We start from the raw sequence: 21785 nt of genomic DNA on the forward strand, positions 1-21785 counted from the left end.
CAGGACTGCGTGGGTCCCCACCAAACTGTGTGACAGTGTAACCATTTTTTTTCCTTAGTTTTGTCACTACATAGTAACTGCAGAGGGGAAATAACATGGAATCATAGAATCATAGAATAGCTTGGGTTGCAAAGGCCCACAGTGCTCATCTGGTTCCAACTCCTGCTGTGTGCAGGTCGCCAACCAGCAGCCCAGGCTGCCCAGAGCCACATCCAGCCTGGCCTTGAATGCCTCCAGCAATGGGGCCTCCACAACTTCCTTGGGCAACTTAGAAACCACGCATAGATCTTTCATTTTCCACTGCTTCCTCTGAGCTTCCCAGGCTGAGCAGAGCAGAGGCTGCTCCTGCAGGAGGTGGAGGCACATCTCCTTGTTTGCATTCCCTGAAGTTACATTTGTTTCTGTCTGCACAGAATGCTGCCACACTGCGCTACCTATCTGAGACACATTACGTTACTAAGTTACAGTATTTGGAGCAATTTTGAATGTTTTCTGTTGCAGACACACCAGGGAGCACACCCAGAATACATTCTGACTTTCCTGCTTGAGCAACTGAGGACTGGTGTTCAGGAGAGCCAGCTCCACGTCGATGCTCACGGAGCAGAAACTGCTATTAGAACAGAACACACACCCACTGCAGACAGTAGTGTTCTTAGGGATCTGCACGCTGTGTCACCTGGATATTTACAGATTCATGTGTACTCTTTGATCTCTTTTGATCTCTCTAAGAATGACTACTTCTGCACAGTAAGTGCAGCTTGCCAGCAGCGCCTGCTTTCCCGTTGGCCCAAGGTCCCACACACAGCCGGAGGGAAGGCAATATGCTGCAGCACGTGAAGCTCCTCTGGGCAGGAGGGTGTTGGAAGAGATCCTCTTACCCAGGGAGCTGTATGTGAGCATGAGCAGGGCTGGGGAGGGCGGCTCAGACCACAGCAACACGCTGTGCCCCTGCAGGAGCCCTCCTGCTCTCAGAACGATGCTCTGCAGGCAGCAGGTGCCCTGTGAGCTGTTTGGAGAGAACTCTTCGACTCAAGCACATCTGCAGGTCCCTCCCTTTGCACATTCGTTTTCTGTCTGTAGTTTGTTGAAACTGGAGACGCTGCTGAAGATAAATGAATCATTGATGACTGTATTTTTCATTTCATGTTTCTTCTTATCCCTCAAAAGATATTAACGGTTTTTATAAAGCATGTGCCTTTTAAAATAATTCTTGATATGTTTGAAATAGGATTTATTCATAAACATGGCCAAAAGAGACGATTCTGGGAAATAAACGGAAGCACTGCAGGCTCCAGAAATGTGAAGGCCTGGTTTAGGGACAGGCTTTAATGGGTATGGTGGTGAGGGGTCGATGGTTAGATGTGGTGAGGTCTTTTCCAGCCTTAATGATTAGGTTGGGTATTAGGAGGAAGTTTTTCACCCAGAGGGTGGTGAGGCACTGGAACAGGCTGCCCAACAGGTTGCTCTCCTGTTTTTGGAGGTGTTCAAGGCCAGGCTGGATGTGGCTCTGGGCAGCCTGGGCTGTTGGTTGGCGACCTGCACACAGCAAGGGTTGGAACTGATGAGCGTTGTGCTCCTTTGCAACCCAGGCCATGCTGTGATTCTGTGGATCTGTGGTGCCTGCGGGTCACCTGCTATCCCCTCCTGAGCATCACTGGTGTGCCCAGCCTCCATTTCTATCTGCAGCCTGTGCCTAGCTGGGGGGAGGGAGAAAGAGTAACAATGAGCATAAAGGAATGTTAAAAATAAAAGAGAAATTGAAACGTTAAATGGAAAACAGAGGCATCTTTTGGATTTTGGAAATACCTTCTCCAAAAATCTGTGCGCGCCCCAGCACTGGCATGCTCTGCTCCAAAATGAGCATCTCCACAGCAGTAATGAAAGATGCTACACCAAAGAGAAGGAAATCTGCACTTGCTTGGCTTGGTTTTCAGCGCTAGAGGCTTGGTCTCACTGAAATATCTTTAATGATTCATAAAACGCTCACTCACAAATGCAGTGTTTCTCAAATAAAAATGAACTAATATCTGAGGGAATAAACTAAGCCTGTTTTAAAACTTTAATTTTCATGGCATTTTATGAGTTATTAATGAGTTCATCTGCTTTTATTGAAAAGTGAGAAATACATTCCTCTCGTTATAAAATTGTCAAAAATTCATTATTATTTCTGCACGACGCTTTTGTCTGCTTTTCGTTTTCCCATCTCTAACTCACTGAGATTGGAATCTTACTCTCAATCCTCAGTTCCTTCACAAAGACCCAATTATTGGACCATCACAGCGCAAGCACTCATCTCCTGACAACCGCAATCTAACAAGAGGGTTTTTATAGTCTGTTTAAAGATTTTAAGAAGGCTTGAGGATTTCTAGGAACATCTTTAATTGTTCCTGAAGGGATGCTCAAAGTTCAGGACCGCTCTCGGTAATTATGACATTTTTCTAAGAATTCTTGCTCAGAAGCCCACTAATCGCAGCCAGTGTAATGTCACTTGGCCTGGCGCGACAGATCGTGTACTGGATGTCACTTAATTGGATCCTAATGCTCCGCGTATCCCCCAGCAATGATGTTAGGAGCATCATTAAGGAAAAGAAAGGCCAGAAGGCCCATGGCCTGAAATCGGAAGACATGGTATTTCGCATGGGAGAGGTGTGGCTTTGGAGGATCATTATTTTCCCGGTATCCAAAGGCAAAGGAAAGAATTGCAACAAACCGTTTATATTAAGCGCTAATATTTGCACTGCTGTCTTTAAACTGCTAATTAATCCCCTCATTTACTCCGCGTTGAGCTCCACACCATTTCCTCTCGAGTCCTTGGGATGCTGCCAGGAGCATGTTTAATATGAAGGAAGCGCTGATGGAACGGCACGTGATGCCTTTGCAACGGAACACTCCGCTTCAGAATCACCAGCCGGGCCATTAAATCCATATGAAACATTAATCACAGAACTCTCAATCCCCACGTGGCTGCAGTGCAGTCAGATCTATCTGTGTAAGAGCAGGGGCTCCCCATGGGCTGCTGTCCCATTCACACCCCCACCGCGGTGGGCAGAGGAGCGTGGCACGGCCCCACTGCAGGGCACACAGCACATCTGGAGCAGAAGAGGAGCCTGGGGGGGGATGTGGTGCTGGGGCTCCAGTTGGGCTGTTTGATGAAGAATGAGCTTCAAGTGATGCGTGTCACAGCAGCTGGGCCTGTTGGGGGCTCCAGCCCCCACAGAAAGGCACAGGGCCACCAGGAGAGAGGAGTCTTGGCTTCCAGTGGCTAAGTGGCTGCCTCAAGCCACTTTCCTGTCCCACAGTCACCGTTGCAAAGTGCTGTGTTGTTCCATAAACACGCAGAGCAAGGGGCTGTGCAAAGCACTGCGGCACTAAGAACCAAGAGCTTCCTGGAGTGGTGTAGGAGAGATCAGGTCAGGGCTGAAGGAGAAAGGGTCTGAACCACAAACCCAGCCAAGGCCAGCAAATGAAGGCCCTGTAGAGCCCAAAGGCATTGAGCCTCATTTGGCATTGCCTGTGTCAGCACAAAGGGAAGCATTATTTCTGGCTCCAGCTGGTGCTGTGCTTCCAAAGCAGAGTTGCATTTGTGCAGTGCATTCACGGCTGAGAGCCGACAGCCTGCCCCTGTCCCCACAGCCAGCCCCGTGCAGGGACCAACGCAGACACAGGGCCTGGGCCCCCTGCCTGGCCACAGCCCAACACCCCCAGCAGGTCTGGGGGCTGCAGGCTGCTCTTCCAGCCCTCCCACCCAGCTGCGAGGAGCAGATGTTTCGGCTCAGCCCAGTAATGCTTCACCTGAACGAGGAGCTCAGCGTAATGAAGCTGTTGCTGGCGAGATGAGTGATGATGGCATAAGGGAGGCACATCACTGTCGCTGCTTATCAGATTAGAGTACTGAATTATTTTGCATTCTGCTGCTTGGACACCTGGAGGGAAGGAGCTGCGCCTTTGGTGTGCTGCGGCCATCTGCCAGCAGTGAGGGTGGTGAGCCAGGGCCACCCGTGGCCCCACACCTCCAGAGGGGCAGGAGCTCGTGGCACCCTGCAGGAGTACAAGCAGCTCCATGCCCACTAGCAATGCTACCATGCACTTACTGAACACGTCAGAGGGAAGCAGCGTTGGTTTGAGATAACCCCCACCAGCAGCACTGCCTCTCAGGGCTTAGCAGGGCAAAAGACGCAAGCCAGAACCCCCCCCTCTTTTTTTTCTTCTTTTTCTGAAACCTTTAGTTTTAAAACCATTTTGAATCAGTAGAAGGAACACTGAGAAAGACAAGTTTGCACTCTGTACTTTTGCAAAGCCCTGGTAATTCATGTCAGTTAGGTATTATCAGCCTGCAAATCCTGGCTCAGAGCTCTCGCACATCAACAAAACACTTCTTATTTCTGTCACGTGCAGATGTGTGGATAACATCTGAAATATAGTGTTTCTCTAGCAGAAGTGCAAATGGAACAAAATATTTGACATTAGCCGAGCTCATATCAAGCTTCTGTTTGTTTCTTAGGATTTAGCTAGAAGTTTAAAAAAAGCCTTTTTGCTTTTTTCACCCCCTTCAAATCTCAGCCCTGTATTGCAGTCTGCATCCCCCAGGAACAGCACTGCCTGCTCAGGGCTGGCGCTGCCTTTGTCCTGTAATTGAATTGAACCAGCTCTTAGACCTCTTCCTCCCAGACAGCCCTATCATGTGAGTGCACCGAAGATGTATTACACTAATACCTCATCAGAACGACAGAGCTATGATGATACATTAATGCAGTACATCTCTGTGGCTTTGGGGCTGTCCAGGAACGATAGGACTGGCGTTAGGCTCCACTCAGTCCTATCACACTCATGCACACACCTCAAGGGCAAGGGAAATATGCGTGTGAAGCAGAAGGAGGCAGGCATGAATACATTCCAACCTAACATCAGAGTAGTTACTAAGAAAGTGCAGATCTCCTCAATATTCATGAAAAAAACCTGTTATTCTGTGTGTGCTCAACAGTTCTTCCTTTGGTTGGGTGGTTGTTTTTGGGAAACACTTCAGTGCCACCTTTCTCTGGGAATGAGACTGGATGAACAGGGTACTCAAACCTACACTACCAAACGTGTGTGTGTATATGAAATGTTGATCCTCGTATTTCAGGAAAAAAATGGAAACTGGACTAGAAGTGATGGTAACAAAATGTTGGGAAAGGACAGACAGTAGGGAAGGTTTAGAATGGGTGAAACTGGAAGTCACTAGAGACCATAGACTGAGAACCATAAAGGCTGGAAAAGATCCCCAAGATCAAGTCCAACCATCAACCCATCACTGCCATGCCCAGTAAAAATGTCTCTTAATAGCACCTGAGTGGTGACTGCTCTCCCACTGGGATAGCAATGTGAACTGGTGCCACTGGCCACCACACTAGGACAGAGGAAGAATCAACCAAGGGAGGTAACATCTACATCAATGAGGAGAACGTAATTACTCACTGCATCTCCCTGCCACTAGATTGTCTGAGACCAACTACAGCCACAGAATCACAGAATGGCTTGGGTTGGAAGGAACCTCAAGGATCATGAAGCTCCAACCCCCCATCTCCACCCACCACATGCAGGGCCACCAATCTCCCCATTTCACAGCAGCCCAGGCTGCCCAGGACCCCATCCAACCTGGTCTTGAACACCTCTAGGGTTGGAGGGGGCATCCACAGCCTCTCTGGGCAGCTGTTCCAGCACCTCACCACTCTCATAGCAAAGAACTTCCCCTGATATCCAACCAAAATCTTCCCTCCTTCAAATTAAAATCATTTCTCCTTACTAGGATGTATTTGAAGGATGTTAGGACAATTGAGGAACACTGAACATAAACCCAGAAGGAAGGAGGAAAGAGATGAAAGAGATGAAGAAGGATACATAAGTCCCAGTGTCTCAGAATTCATATTTCTTCAGTGTTCTACAAGTTCTGCAGTTGATCCTGCTATAATCTGCCTTGTAGGGGGTGGGACAAGGTAGGGGATGGGCTGCATGCTGCAGTGGGAAGCCAGAAGAGACTGTTGCATATGATCAAGAAGGGGTAGTCAACACTACCACGCTGCCATAGAACTACACAGAAGAAGGAGGTTCCTCTACTCAGTCACTACTTTTTCCTGCAGCTCTGCAACTCGCTAGCAAAACGTACACTACCACGTCCATTTGCACTGAGCTGCTGCTCTGTCCCTGTGCTGCACGCAGGGGTGGCCGTTGGGCAGTGCAGTGCTGGGGTTGCTGGGGTCCTGCAGTGCTGTGCACAGCCAACCATGCTTATCAGTGCTGGCAGCGCTGTGGCTCACACACAAACCAGCCGGTGTTTGTGTGAGATGTGTGCAGCTTCATCTAAAGCCGCTTGTTGGAAGTAAGACTGTGAAGCTGAGCACTCCATGCAAAGCCAAAGGTGAAGCTGCTCCTGCAGTTGTGGCTGCTGCTCTCTGTATGTGTACACAGTGCAGTGTGCCCAAGGCCCTGCGCAGTGCAGCCCAGCACCGGCTGAGCTCTGCTTCTCTAAAGCATGTAACCTGCTTTGCATCTAGACAAACCCTGGGCTCCCCCTTCTCCTCAGCAGCCACAAAGCGGCAGTGCTGGAGTGCAGGGTGCAGCCTGCACGGCCCTGAGCTGCGTCAGGAACCTCCCCGTGGAAGGTCTGGCCAAGAGTGAGTTGGGAGGAAGCTTCCATGCGTATGGCACCAGGGTTCTGCACAGCACTAACATCTCGAGTCTTCCGAATGGCTTTTGTTGTTACTGCTGGTGGCAGTGTTTGCAGAGTTGCTTCTCAGAAATGGAACTGTAGCAGCGTGCTGCGCAAACAAGTGTGAAGAACTGGAATTACGTTTCTAGCAGACCTTAATTCTTTAAAATTCTGGTTTCGTTCTTAAACTATTGATGCTGCACTTTGCTCCTAAATGTCAGAACAAAATAAGTAATACCTGCAATTTATTCCGATGACATTTCAACAATACCAGATTTTCAGATTACAAACCGCGGCGACGCGTTCCTTATGGTGCTGTGCTGAATGTGTAGATTTGGTGGATTTACATAATGGCTTTGCATAATGAATATTTATATAATGAATGCATTTCCATAATGACTGCAAGTTAAACACGCACTGTAAAGATTACAGGGCAATAATTTATGTACTAAGTTAAAAATCACCTCTAAATACATTTTATTTTTATTCCTCCAAAAAGTTCATTTTATCTCTTGTTCGGAAAAATGGAATCTGACCCAACCCGAGTAAAGGCTGCATCGATGCAAATCACGATAATATTTTGGCATTAGTCTACATTGAATCATTTGTATTCTGAGTTTTCCATTTCTTATCTTCCAGCAGCAGCTCTGACAAACAATTTCAGAATATTACAAATGCAATTCTTTAATATAATTTAGCACTGTGTTCTAGATGCGACACTTGTGTGTAATCCTCATTAGCGCCACCGGGAATTACGGGGGGGAGACTGATAGAAATTACAAAGTGCAGATGAAGCTCACGTGTAGATAAAGGTAATTTGCTGCAGGCATAATACCAGCCCATACGGCAACCTGGCGTTCTCAGCTCCTGCATTTAATTGGATTTCAGGGCTGTGTGGCTGTCGGTACAGCAGGGCGTGCAGCTGAGCGCAGGAACAGCATGATGTGACTGAAACACTTGCAGCACGGACTGCACTCTGCTCACTGCACGCCTGCTCCCAGCAGCACACTGGAAGCCATGGGCTGATGTGCAGCTGCAGAGCAGAGGGGAGCAAGGCTGTACGAGCGAGCAGCAAACCTAATATGACCTCGATGCCATCCTGGAGAGAGGTGCCCACACACACCACCGTTGCGCTCCTGCCCTTAGGGCAGTGCCATCAGCACAGCACAGCCCACAGCTCACAGCCCTCCTCTCCTCCCCTGCCCTTGGGCCAACACGTGAACACAGGGCTCACTGAGAGCTCTGTTCTCCAAGCACCAGCTCTGCCAGGACTCAAGATGGGGGGGTCCTGCTCATCAGTCTGGGTGGACTCATTCTCCTCTTCTGCTATTTTCCTCTGTAGGACAATTTTAGCAGCTCCTTTCTGTAAAAACCCTAATGCTTTATGCTATTACTCTAAAGTATCACTGCAGTTTCCAATAAAATTTTATTTGACATTTAGTTAAAATCCATTTTTTGCTGCAGCCGATTTTCCCCTTGTCCCCCAATGGATACTTCCAGCAGAACTCACTGTCATTGTCTTAAAGGTCAAAAGTTAGGTTTTTTTCTGACTCTCACTTTGAAAAGGAAACTGCTGTTGGATGATGACAGCCCGCAGAAAGCAGCAGCCCATGGAGCTGGCCTTCCCTGCAGCACACGGGCCCCTCAATACAGGGCTGCTCCATAAAAACTGGCACAGCAGTGGGGATCCCCCAGGGTGGGCTGCAGGTTGTAAGGCTGAATGGGAGGGAAATCTCCTCAAATCTGTGCCGTGATATGTTTCAGCTTTCACTCCTAGAGAGCCCTTGGATTGGCTTTAGTGTGAGCTGATCATATCATAGAATCACAGCATGCCTGGGTTGCAGAGGAGCACAATGCTCATCAGTTCCAACCCCTGCTGTGTGCAGGTCACCAACCAGCAGCCCAGGCTGCCCAGAGCCACATCCAGCCTGGCCTTGAATGCCTGCAGGGATGGGGCATCCACAGCCTCCTTGGCAACTTGTTCCAGTGCCTCACCACCCTCTGGCTGAAAAACTTCCTCCTCATATCCAACCCAAACCTCCCCTGTCTCAGTTTAAAACCATTCCCCCTTGTCTTATCACTATTCACCTTTATAAACACTCACTGCCCCTGCAGCCTGTTAAAAAGGACTCCTGCTCAAACGAGCTTTGGCTCTTCAGGCTGAGACAGCCACTACCTTATCCTGTATCCCTGGGGAGCCACCCATGCCCCAAGGAAAAGCATTCCCTCTTTCAGGTGCTTTTTTTTGTCCCTTCCCACGTTACAGCTGCAGTATGGCTTTCACTCTTGTGAGCTTAAATCTGATGACGCTTTCCTTCTCTACACCTCTGGTCAGACACACATCCTGGCCGGCATGCAAAAGCAGTGCTGTCCCACCTCTGAAAGCTGTTACTGCTGGGACTCAGCAGGAAGCTCCCAGCGACAGCTCCGAGCACTTACCAGATGGAGAGATGTGTCTCCAGGAAATGGAGGGCTCTGGTTTCCCGGTGGCCAAACACACGAGAGTAACATTGCTGCCTTCGTTCACAACGATGTCACTCGAAATACGAAATATCTTCGGAGAAACTGAAAGGAAACGAGGAGAGGTTGTAAGGGAATGCCATCGAGTCAGTGCTACTGAGACAGTGCTGCCATCAGAGCAGAGGCTGAGCAGGCTGGGTCTGTGCATTGCCATGGCCACAGAACCACACAAACCGGCTGGGAGGTCACAGTGCAGAAAGAAACAACAGCAGCGTTGTGAAGGTGTGACCACAGCCATTTCAATCACGTCTGCAGCACAGCCTGGGGACTTGAAATATTGCAAATAGGAAAGCAGCAGTTTCCTCTGTTTTGTACAGAGCAGAGATTGCTATGAGACCCCAGTAAAGTGCTGCTGATGGATGGATGCTTCCATTTGTGAGAAGGCTGAGCTTTCTCGTGACAGCTTGGAAAGAAAATGTAATTAAATTTTTCTTATACTTTAAGAAAGAATGGTGTTTACATCCATGTATACAGAGGGAGTTGTATCTGTTCAACAAGGAGACCAAAACAAACACATTTGTTTCTATTGTGTTCCTTTCAGGTCTGCAGTATTTGATAAAGAAAGATTTCTTCCCTAAACCCCACTGTTCGTCCATCTGCTCATAAGGCAGAGCCCCACACGGAGCAAAAATAGCAGAGTTGTAGGGAGCCTGCAGTTCCAGAGAAATAAGAAAAGAAATAAGTGTTCCAGAGCTGTGGGGATGTGGCACTGAAGGAAGTGGGCAGAGGGCATGGGGGTGGGGGGTTGTTGGGAATCTTGCAGGGCTTTCTCAACCTCAGTAATTCCATGGCTCTATGTTTTTATGTGTCTATGTTGTGTGCTTTGGGATCCCCACCTGCAGACGTTCTCCAACCCTTCCATGGGTCCATTGAAGTTAGTGCATCAGAATGAGTCGGGGTCAGAAAACTTCAAGGAAGGTGGAAATTCCCTGTGCTTGCCCATGGCTACGCATTTGTGAGCAAAGAAAATTAAAAGTCTTTGCAGCGTATGGTTAATTAGCAAAGAAACGTTGTCCACGGGGAGTCCAAAGGTCTGGGAAAGGCCTTTCCAACTTCCTATGAGAGTGAAGGTCGGTGCTGCTATCCTTTGAAGTTCAAACAGGTCTACACACAGCCACTGAAACAGCAGAAGCCGCCTGATCTCAGCAGCTCACTCACAGAGGCAGCAGTCCCTTCCTCCTGTCCACTTGGTGCCCAGGGAAAGCACGCAGTCCTTACACAGCATTTGCAGGAGCTGAACCACACAGCCAGAGTTGCCCCCAGGCACTGACAACTCATTGATCAGAGTTCAACCCACAAGGAACCGCTGCCCCACCCCGCTCTGCACAGCCTGGTGCTGCAGGGCCGGGGCACACAGCCCTGTGCTCTGAGCAGCCCCTGCCCTGAGCAGCAGCTGTGAGCGCTGAGCACACAGCAGGAGGGATGGAGCTGCTGCCCAGCTGCCCTGAGCCTCATCCCGGCTGAGACGCAGAAATCCTTTGGAGAGAAGAATATCACAAGCAGTGCAGCAAACACTGCGGCTTTATCCAGCCTACAGCATTTGGAAAATATCCTCCTAAGCCTGAGCCACGTATTTCTTATTCCTCCAGAAAAAAAACATACTTTGGGAAGTTATGTGAAGGAATTCGGTAACTCAGCACAGCCCTTCTCACGAGTAAACACTTACAATTGGTGTCTATCTAGAATTGTGGGAATGTCTTCCAGATACAACAGATATCACAGCCTAAGACTTCCAACGGTTTCTTATTCCAGGTTCTGCACCCTTGATGGTAGAAAAATAGGGATTGGCACCTGCTTCAGCACTATTATGCAGTTCTGTGAGTGGGTTTGCACCCAGCTGCTACACGGTGCTATTTACCCCAGAAAGTTATTTGCTGTAAATGGTCACCACACAGAGGGGCCCTGGCTGGAACGTGCCCTGCTGCCCCCGTGGCACCTGTGTGCCCCACAGACACCACGGTCCTCTGGAGCTCAGCCTACGTCAGGCTCAGGGTCAGAGCAGACCCCATGTCTGTTGCCAGAGGTGGATGCATGAGCCTCCCACTCACTGCTAAGTGCATGGGCTGAGGCTAACAGGTAAAAACCTCTTAGAAGGACAGCAATGTGAATTTCAGGAGTGCTCGATTGCAGTCCTTCGGCATAAGGATGAGGCAGAAGAGCTGGCTCACATCAGCACTCAGTCAAATCTCCAAAAGGACAGGTTTCCAAAGAGAACACACTGACAGCACTGCCATAGGCAGGAACCTCGCATTGAAACAACAGGGCTTCGTCCAGCTCGCACTGATGAGCATCTCCTTTCCAAGACAAAGATCAGCACGCTCTGCTCTTTCCACCGCTGCCTCATCCAAGCACTGCCCTCCTCTGCCCCTACCCTCACATGAGGCTCTGAGCGCTCTTTCTCATCCACTGGCTCCCTTCTGTGCTCACATGAAGCACAGAACACAGCCCTGTTATCTGGGGGCAGCCACGGCTGAGCGCCGCTGTTGCCTTCTTTCCTGTAGGCTTTGGTGCTTTGTTCAAATCCCAAATCTACACTGTTTTGTGAAGTGCTTTAATTTTGATAAAACCATGTGTTCCAATGGCCAATAATCAGAAAAACTTTACCCGTCAGTGTGACGTGCAAACTGTGGTTATGGAACACGTGTGTGTGCTGGGACTGAAATGCTGCAGGTTTGGGGAGCACCTGGCCGGAGGGGCAGCTCGGGGCCATTGGCCTCAGCTCAGCCATTCCCAGCACCAGCAGCTTCCCAGGAGTTGGCCGGAAGGCTGTGCTGCAGAACTCTGGCTGTGCTTATCCTGGCAGTTCCAGGTGATGCTCACGCAGCCACTCCGGGGAAGTGCTTCCAGCAATTAAATACCCCTCACTGCTGGGAAATAGCATCTTTCTTCAAAATTGCATTTCACTAAATTCAGCTTTCAGAAATCAGATCTTATTATGTTTTTGTCTGCAAGACTGAACATTCCCCTTACTATCAAGTATCTTTTCTATGACTAAGGACCCATAAAACATGATAAATCACCTCTTCATTTTTCTCTGCAGATGATTTAAGCAGTACAAGCTTAATTTTCGTTAGGCTTGATAGATAATATTTGTTTCTCTCTTTTGAGGACTGTCTGAATCATCCTGACACGTGAACAGTGGAACACAGCGTAACAGTCTATTGAGAGCCTCACCAGTGCTGCGTGCAGAAGCACACTGTGTTATCTCAGCTCTACTCCTCTTTCTCAGTGCTGCTGTCCTCGTCCAAGCTACCATTCCTTCCATCCCCATCATATGGGCTATCGTCCCTGCCATCCCTGCTGTCTCCATCATCCTTACCACCCCTATTACCCCTACCATCCCCACCATCTGGGCTATTGTCCTTGCCATCCCTAACATCTCCATCATCCTACCATCCCTATCACCCCTACCATCTCCATCATCCCTACTACCCTCACTATCCAGGTTACTGTCCCTACTACCTCCATCATCCCTGCCTTCCCTACCATCCCCACCATCCAGGCTATTATCCCTGCCATCCCTACCATCCCTATCACCACTGCCACCCCCGTCACCCTCCAGCTCTGGCCCTTGGCAGCACTGGTGAGGAACGGCAGGTCTATGGGGATGCAGGTGGCTTTGCTGGATGTGGGGTCTTATTGCACTCTCTTGCGTTGTTAAAAACATCACTTACGTGTGGTTAGAAATGACACAAGCATTGAATTATTATTCTTACATTATTTACAAATTTCCAAATTCCTTGGGAACGATGAAGTATCCCGAGGCTCCTGCAGGCCGCATTGCACATCAGTGTGTTCCTCCCTCCTGATCACTGCCATAGGAATCTCTCTGCTCCCCGCACACCATGCAGACACGTGGGGTGCCTGGAGCAGCAGCAGGCAGAGGGGGCTCTCCGGCCAGGAGCTACAAGCATGTTTGAGCTCATAGTTCTCCCCAGAGCCCAGAGTTATACGAGCCATTATTGTGCAGGGGACTGACAGCGAGTCTGTACTTCACTGTGCCTCATTTCTCATTTTCAAGGACTGGAATTATATTCTCAGTTACATTCAAGTGCACATAAACGATGCCGCGTAATAAAGCTTACTGCTGTCACGGGAATGACTGCAGGACTGAACTGCTCCTGTAGATGAACGTGGGAGAGGATGACTTATTTCCATCACAATTTAGAGTCATGAGGCAAATAACCTGGAGTCAAAGCAGTGCGTCCAGCCTCTCTGCTGCAGCGTGTGCTGCCATGCTGCTCTCTGCTGGAACGTCCTGCCAGCTCCCAGTGCCTGCATGTCTGCATGGGACTGCAGCTGCACCCAGCTGGGAGCCTTGCTGCTTTGGGAAGCAACCCTGGGAAGGATGATGGCAAGCCCTAGCATACATTGGTTTAGTGATGTTTGTTAAAATTAAGGCCGCCAACTCCATGTTGAGATTATAACGTAGTAATTCCTCTCATATACAGAATATTGACAGTTCCAGTAGAATGTGTAAAAACTATGAGAAGAATTTGGCTATAAGCACAGAAATGTCACATGTGGGAGTTAGGAAGAGGGATTTTGCCACTGGAATTTGAGGAGTCCCTGCAATCCCCAGTACCCCAAAGTCCTTCAGCCAAACGCTGGGCTGCACACCTGGCCTCTCTATCTGTAGTGACCATTTTTGCTGGTTATAATTTCATAATGTAACAGTAAGTCAGCAGGGGGAGGGAAGATGCTACCCTCAGCAGCTCAGTGGCCGGAATTAATTCATTGGCTGCTCCACCTGTGCAAACACTGATGGCTGTGGGCAGGCAACCAGCAGTGGCACAGGGGTGTGCAAAACCTCCACTCACTGCATTCCGGGTTGTCCCGTGCCACACTCTGCAGCACTGTGCTGGAGGGCAGCAATGCTGCCTGTGAGCAGAGCTGCAGGAGGGAAGCAGCACAAATGCAGGGGCATAGCAGCACCAAGAAGTGCAGGGGTACAGCAAAAATGCAGAGGCACAGCACCAGTGCAGGGGGGTTCAGCACCAACGCAGGGAGCTCAGCACTAATGCAGGAGCACAGCATCCATGCAGGGGCACAGCACCAATGCAGGGGCTCAGCACCAATGCAGGGGCTCAGCAACAGAGCAGCACAGAGTGAGAATTCTGAGGGAAGATTTCAGCTGTGACACAGCACAGGATGAAGAGTTCTCTAGGCTCAGGGAGTGCAGATTAAGTGGATTTTTCTCACTTACATGCTTTGTTTGTTGTCTAATTGCTTGGGTTCTGCTTTAATCTGGGCTCTATAATGGGGAAATTAAATAAAATCTCGCAGAAGATATCTGAAAGTCTCATTGCAATGAAACAGGTTGCACAATTTACTCATTTCCAAAATAGAACTGGAAAATAAATGAACACCAGCAATGCACAAACCAAAACAACAGACAAGTAAACGTTCCAGTGCAGCCCTGCTCTATAATGAACCTCTGTAAAATTACAGAAATTATTCACTATGATCTGATGCCTGTGAAAAACTACAGATTCTACTTTCATCCTTCGTTTCCTGGAAAGAATGTCTTTCCCATGGCAAGAATTGGCTTCTCTTTGAAGTATTTCTGGACCCTCAGTGACAAATAATGCTCTGTGGTGTGTTGGTGTGCTGCTCGGTTTTCTGCTATTTACTGGCTCTTAGGGACCATTACATCCAGATCACTAAAATCTGTGGAATTTTTTATGACCAGAGCATAAACATACATAATCACAACGCAGACCTAACGAACACACTCATTTTGCACGCGTGCGTCCCATCAGGCCTTTTAGCACTGATCTATGAGCATCTTTATCTTTCACCCCTGCAACCAGCTCCAGTCTTCAGCACCCAGTAGGGGCACAGGGCTGGAGCAAACTGTGACAGAGCAGGGGAGGAACACCTCACTGCAGCACCTGAAGACCCAACTGGGAGCTCAAGAGGTTCCCTATGAGCGAGATGTGCTGCCTGTGCACGGCAGGGCATGGTGTGCTATAGAATCATAGAATCATAGAATTGCTCAGGTTGGAAAAGACCTTAAAGATCATCAATCCCAACCGTAGCCTAACCATACTACTCTAAGAGCCCACCACTAAATCCAGTTCATGAGCACCACATCCAGACAGTTCTTACACACATCCAGGGATGGTGACTCAACCGCCTCCCCGGGGGAGCCTGTTCCACAACCCTTTCTGTAATGAAGTTCTTCCTGATAACCAACCTAAACCTTCCCTGGTGCAGCTTAAGGCCATTTCCCCTCTTCCTGTTGCCTGCATGGCACAGCATGATGCAGCATGGCTCAGAATGGCTCAGTATGGCACAGCACAGCATAGTATAGCACAGCGTGGCTCAGTATGACACAGCATGGCTCAGTATGACACAGCACAGCATAGTATAGCACAGCATGGCTCAGTATGACACAGTAAGGCTCAGTGTGACACAGTATGGTACAGCATGGCACAGTATTACAGAACGTGGCTCTGCATGGCACAGCACGGGGCAGCAGGAGCTCCCTTCCCACTCAGCACCCACACCCTTTCACTTTGGCAGCTCCACGTTTTCCCAGAGCCCGCCTTTCAATATCTGACTTTTCCCCCCATGTGTGCTGGTTTACTGAGATTTTCTAATATTTTCTGCACTTCTGCCATTTGAAAAAACTCTAAAATTTCCAAAATACATGATAAAAAGCTGTTGATCTGTGGCAGAGGCTACGGGCAGTGCTGGGGCGTGGGATGGCTGTGCTGCACAGAGCCTCCACGCACTGCTCCAGGCCTGGGCTCACCCTGCAGGAGCGCACATTGGGCTGACCTGCACAGAGCTCACTGACGGAGATGCTGCAAAACACGAGAATTGATTTCTCTCTGCAGCCAGAGTGATTTATTGCTTTGCTTTCCTAATCTGCATATTGATTTCATTATCTTGCGTAGTATCTAGAAATCACCAGCATGACACAAGAAATAGATTATTGTTTTATGGCTTGGACACAATAATTCGTTTGCATGACAAATATAAAGAAAAATTAAAATGTGCTTATGAGGGTTATTAAAACCAGCGATGAACTCCATTTGCCACTAATTGAGAATCTATACGACTCTTCACTTTGTAGGCAGCAGATCAGCAGCATCTGGAACACCCCTCATTGACAAATGGCTCTGCCTTCCAAAAATTGTAGCCCAGGCATCTGCATGAAGACTTCTTGTAAGACAGCCACCATTTCCCATTCTTTCCCTCTCCTGTTGTTTCCATGATAGAAAGGATGAAGCAACGTGGGACGGAATGACAAAGCACAGCCGTAGCACACAGCTGTGTGGGAAAATAGAAGTGAAAGCGAAAGCGAAAGTGGAAGTGAAGGAGGTCACAGCGTTCCCACACCACATGTACGTTCTCATGGGTCAGGTTGTTTCGAGTATTTCAATATTTCAATTCATTTTGCTGCCCAAACATGCCCTTAATTGTGTCAGCATCTGCAGATACTTGTGTCCACACATACCCTCTGTCTCTCCAGTGTGTGTGCAGTTTGCATCCTCAGACCTGCCAACAAAATTTGTACCATCCTCTAAACACCTCCATCTGCCATCTCTAAAATACCATATCTAAACAACAACAACAAAGCCCTCCTCTAGAATGCCTTTGCTGTGGTTGAACATATTGTGCCATAATCTCTACCATAAGTAAAGGTAGTTGTGCTTTTTGCAGTTTGAAATCATTTACATGCTAACATGTAAAACGAAGCTCCACTTTCCCACACGCTTTGTTCAGAACACACACTGGAATTGCCACTCAAGAAATATTATTGTGCTCTGCTCGACTTTGCCACAGACAAAAAACTGGAATGCAGACACTCCCCACCCCAAGGCATGAGATTGTTTTTCCTGCCACAGAGGGGGACAGAACAGGGCCATGCATTGAGTCCCATGTCTGGAAGTTTACAGAGCCCCCCAACAGATGACTTCAAGAGTATGATTAACACGGATATTTAACCTGCAGACCAAATAGTATAAGAAGCAGATAGGAGCCTGTTCTGGCATGGCGCAGACCTTTGCTTATGGAGCAATCAGTCACCAACTGGGAAGAGGAAGAAAATCCTTTCTGTGGGCACTGATGTGATTAGATCCCAGCAGTGGCTGATTGAGGAGCTGCACACAGCTCCCCACCTCCCCTTACTGAGCTCGCTTTGCCGTGGGTGCGGATGCAGCACGGGCACCGGCTCTGATGGAACTGATTTTGGTGGGCAGGGGAGAAAAATGGCAATTTCTCGATTCATCAAGAATTTTCATCTGAGGTCAATGCAGAAGTGTGAGGAAAACATCACGAACATAGCACTTCTCAAAGCTTTTAAAGCTCAACATCCAATTATGTTCTTCAAAGCTGGAGAGTAAAAGGCTTCCAAGAAACTCTCACCGATGCTCCTGTATACACAGACTGGACCCAAATGGGACCATGAGGTGATCAAGGACTCCAGTGCCTCTTCCACCCCCAGCACCCAGCACCCAGCACCCAGCACCCAGCTCCATGGGCAGTGGGGTGGGGGGCAGCCCCAGCCTCACCTTGGCACCCGCTGACGGCCTTTGGCAGTTCCAATGCCGAGAGCGCTCTGAGCGCCGAGCGTGACAGCTCTCTTTTTTCCAGGTAAATCGAAGGATCTTCATCTCTTACCCGCAGTTATTTTGTCATGCAACCATTTTTCCATCAATGAAGAAGCAGGCTCTCTGCAGATAATCATTCTTCAATTTCTGATGCCATAGATTTTCCCTATTTTTGGTGACTCATATTGTTCTCTCGGTAAATGTGGAGAGAAGGGAAAGGACAGCGCTTGTTCTCTCTGCAGCCCTTTCATCACTCTCCTACATTTTTTCATTACTGTACTCAATTTATCACTGAGAAAATACAGAAATAGAAAAGCTATATTCTTTGCCTTGAGATGGATTTGTTATCAGCGGTTCGATGCTTTGTAAAGCAGAAGAAATGTAGAAAATAAAGTAGCTATTTCTGTTAATTGATTTGCAAAAACGTAGCTTCAAATCAGAAAAACCTGACCGCACCAAAAATCCCATGACCTTTTCTTTTTCCTTCGCAGCTCTGCACCTCTCTCCCCTGGCAGAAGAATGCTGCAGGCCGTGGGGCACTGGGGCACTGAGTCCCCTGTTGGTGGCAGGTCTGCATGCTGAGCATGGGGCTGAGGCCAGCAGGTGGGTTTCCATGCAGCCCAGTGCCAGGTTCCGATGGCTCCATATGCTGTTGCATGCATGGAGCAGAGCAACTGGAAGCTTCATGGGGAACCCAAGTGATGGGAAAAGAGAAAACCACATGTCTGTAAGCGGGTGGTTCCTGGAAGGATCACTGTCCCACTGTGTGCCTGGGGTGGCGCAGGTGGGGGCTCTGTGCTGCCCTGCACATGTGAAATAGGTTCTATCAGAGTGTGGAGAGAAAAGGGATAATTTGGGGAATTCCTCCCCTGCTGCTCTGACCTTGTACTGCTGCTGGGGGCTCCAAGAGAATGTATGAAAAGCAGCAAAAAGAGAAAAAAAGCAATAACCCATGGCTAAAACTGAAAGTTTCCCAGCTGGTGACTGATTGCGAGCCAAGCAAAAGGTCTGAGCTACAAACAACACTCCATTTTAGCTGCTTTGTTTAAGCTAAATTAGCACACACTGATACAAAAGTACTCTGAGAAATCAGGGATCCTTTCCATGCATCAGTAAGTAAATGATGCATTTAATGATTTCACAGGCAAATGACACCCAATTTCCTTTCCATTCTGACTCTGGGAGGGTCTCCTTGCTCCCCACGCTCTGCCTGGTGCTGTGACCCACGGATGTGAGGCCATCAGCCAGGACCTGCAGTGTGCTGCGGGCAGTGCTGGAGTTTGGTGCCGCTGTACCCGACTCAAATGTAGATCAGACACAAGGTTATTCCTGAAGATCCTTTCCAGTGTAGTGAACTCAGACATGTAGTACATCCGTACCTGGATGATAATGTGGTTTTAATGGTGTATCGCTACGGCAAATAGGAACACCAAAAGGAGAAACACAATTAAGTCTGAAAAGAGTCAAAGGTGAAAAATTTTGCAGCGGTTAGCCTAGTTCAAAAACAGACTGCCCCAGCACCAGTGCTGCATGCCAGCTCTTGGGGAATGGTCACTGTTTGGAGAAGAAAGGAGCAATGGGTGGAACAGCACAAATATTCCAATATAAATACACTGGCATCGAACAGTGCAAACACCCCAGGAATGGCCGTGTGCATGTTCTGCATTCCCTGCATGGAGCTGAGGCAGGGTGTGCCAGCCCTGAGCATATCTGGGAGCAAAGGGGGGCTGCAGCCATCACACACAGTGCTGCGCCACCAGAAAGTGCCCCCCAACATCCTACAGAGCCTGGAAGGCACCCAGCTTTGTGCTATTTCCAAGGGAAACACTGGCCATGTGCAGAGCAGGGGCATGCAGCTCCACCTGCCCACATCTGTGCCACCCACCTTCCTTCAAGAGGTGCAGAGAAGGGGCACGAAGCAGGCACAGCTCTGCTGCTCCCATCCACACGCTGCCCATCCATGGGCACAGTGATGCTCACATGTGATGGAGCGCTGCGCATTGGGGTGTTCCAAGGCTGGGGGTCGCCACCATCACTTTCAGTTTTAATTAACAATGATCTTCAACGAGATTCTTGCAGCTGCCAGAAGGCACTTCGTGATACGGGAGCCCCATGGCAGCGCGTTGCCATCAGTGGGCGTTTCTGCCAGGACGAGCTGGGTGTTTGCACTGCAAGGCTGGAGGATTTGCTCTGCGCTGTTTTTGTTCATTCCACTGCTCAGCAGTGGAGGTTATTAAGAACATCCTGTAAAATATTAGTTTTGGGACTCCATTTAATGAATTTCTCCATGCTGGAAATAGATTAAAGACACGCAGAGCAGAACCACATCACCAGTTGAGGCCTTCGTGGCTGTACGACTGCAGAGCAGCCATGATGATAACTTTACAGAACTGTGAATTAGGGATTTTTTTACTTGGGATTTAAGCTTTTTAATCATTTAGAAAACACTATGTGATCATGGCTAAAGCAAAAGATATAGATGTCAGAAACAGTGATGGTCCCCACAACATCCCAAGGATGCCAGCAATGCAAACAGGTGTTTCCTAACATCCTGGGCCATGGAAGAAGAGGGGAGGGCAGGAACTGCAAACCGCCCTATTGTAGGGACAAAGCATCACCATTTTGCCTGCATTTCCATTGCATTCTGTGTCAGCTCATCACCATCCCCATACATCGCTGTGAGGAAGGTATCTCTCTAATTATTCCAGAACCACACAATCATTCAGGCTGGAAAAGCCCTCTGAGGTTCCCAGCCCCCTCGGCTCCCCCCCCCCTTAATCCCCAATGCCGCATCTCCACGGCTCTGAACACCTCCAGAGATGTGACCCCCCATCCCCATCAGTAACTCAATGAAAGTTGTTTTGGAAAGAACAGCTGAAAGCTGAAGGCACGAGACACTCATTTCTACGGAGCTATTCCCATTGTCAGTTCTCACACGTATAAACCAGAGAGGGTACAACTGTTTGTGAGGGTGGATGGTGATGGGACAAGGGGGAATGGTTTTAAACTGAGACAGGGGAAGTTTAGGTTGGATATGAGGAGGAAGTTTTTCAGCCAGAGGGTGGTGAGGCACTGGCACAGGTTGCCCAAGGAGGCTGTGGATGCCCCATCCCTGCAGGCATTCAAGGCCAGGCTGGATGTGGCTCTGGGCAGCTTGGGCTGCTGGTTGGTGACCTGCACACAGCAGGGGGTTGGGACTGATGAGCGTTGTGCTCCTCTGCAACCCAGGCATGCTGTGATTCTATGATTCTATGTAATTCAGGGGACACCATCCCTGAAAGACCCACAGACCTTATGCTAAGTAAGTGACAAACATGATCCTGCTGAGATGACGGTATTTAAATTTTAACACTGATTTGAATTGGGTCTGGATTTTCTCAGCTGCTTTAGAGCTGCATTACCCCTGGCAAAAAGGTCTGCACAAAAAGGTCTGTGGGTGAACCGTTCTGGCTTCACCATCCTCAAGTGATGCCCCACTTGGTTCTTACTTTCCTTCTCTCTAATTCAGGCCATCAGACACCCGTATTTGTTTCACCAGCATTTCCTGCAATCTATTAGATACAGAAATGTAATATTTCAAAATCATTTCTGCTTTTTCAGTCCCAGTGACAAAAAAGCACTTCTGTGTAAGCAAGTCCTACAGCCATCAGTGACCTGCAACCAGCAGCCCTACGAAGAGCAGTGTGCATGAGTGGAGAGGCAGCAGCCCAAGCTACGGCTGCTATCACGCATAGATTTTGGATTACCTATGGCCAAAATGCTTTCACACGCTGAACTCGTGGCTACAAAGAAACAACTCCTTTATTGTATCATGGAACTATTGCATTAATTATCTTTTTTCTTTCCTCCTTTTTAAAATCTTTTTAATCCTCTCTTCCTCCTCCTCCCCCCCCCTCCCCCCTCCTTGGGTCTATTTTAAATACAAAGGAAATGTGCCAACTTTTAAGGAATTTTTCCCATTTTCCCTAACAGATGACAGAAAGGGAATTAATATTATATTTAAAATGCAAAGTGGA

The 21785-nt window shown here is 48.6% G+C and overlaps 1 protein-coding gene across 1 annotated transcript in view; it reads right to left on the reverse strand.

Moving 5' to 3' along the window:
- The window catches only part of NEGR1 (neuronal growth regulator 1), a gene marked incomplete at its 5' end in the record, with an annotated part of 171890 nt that overhangs the window by 60532 nt on the left and 89573 nt on the right, over positions 1-21785 (reverse strand). Inside the window, one exon of the mRNA XM_042820070.1 lies at positions 9125-9250. Coding sequence (XP_042676004.1) covers positions 9125-9250 — 126 coding nt within the window. The remainder of the gene's footprint in view (positions 1-9124; positions 9251-21785) is intronic.

The sequence above is a fragment of the Centrocercus urophasianus genome, unplaced genomic scaffold, assembly GCF_019232065.1.
Source record: "Centrocercus urophasianus isolate 14NV4802_14NV808 unplaced genomic scaffold, USGS_Curo_1.0 seq_18, whole genome shotgun sequence".
NCBI lineage: Eukaryota > Metazoa > Chordata > Aves > Galliformes > Phasianidae > Centrocercus > Centrocercus urophasianus.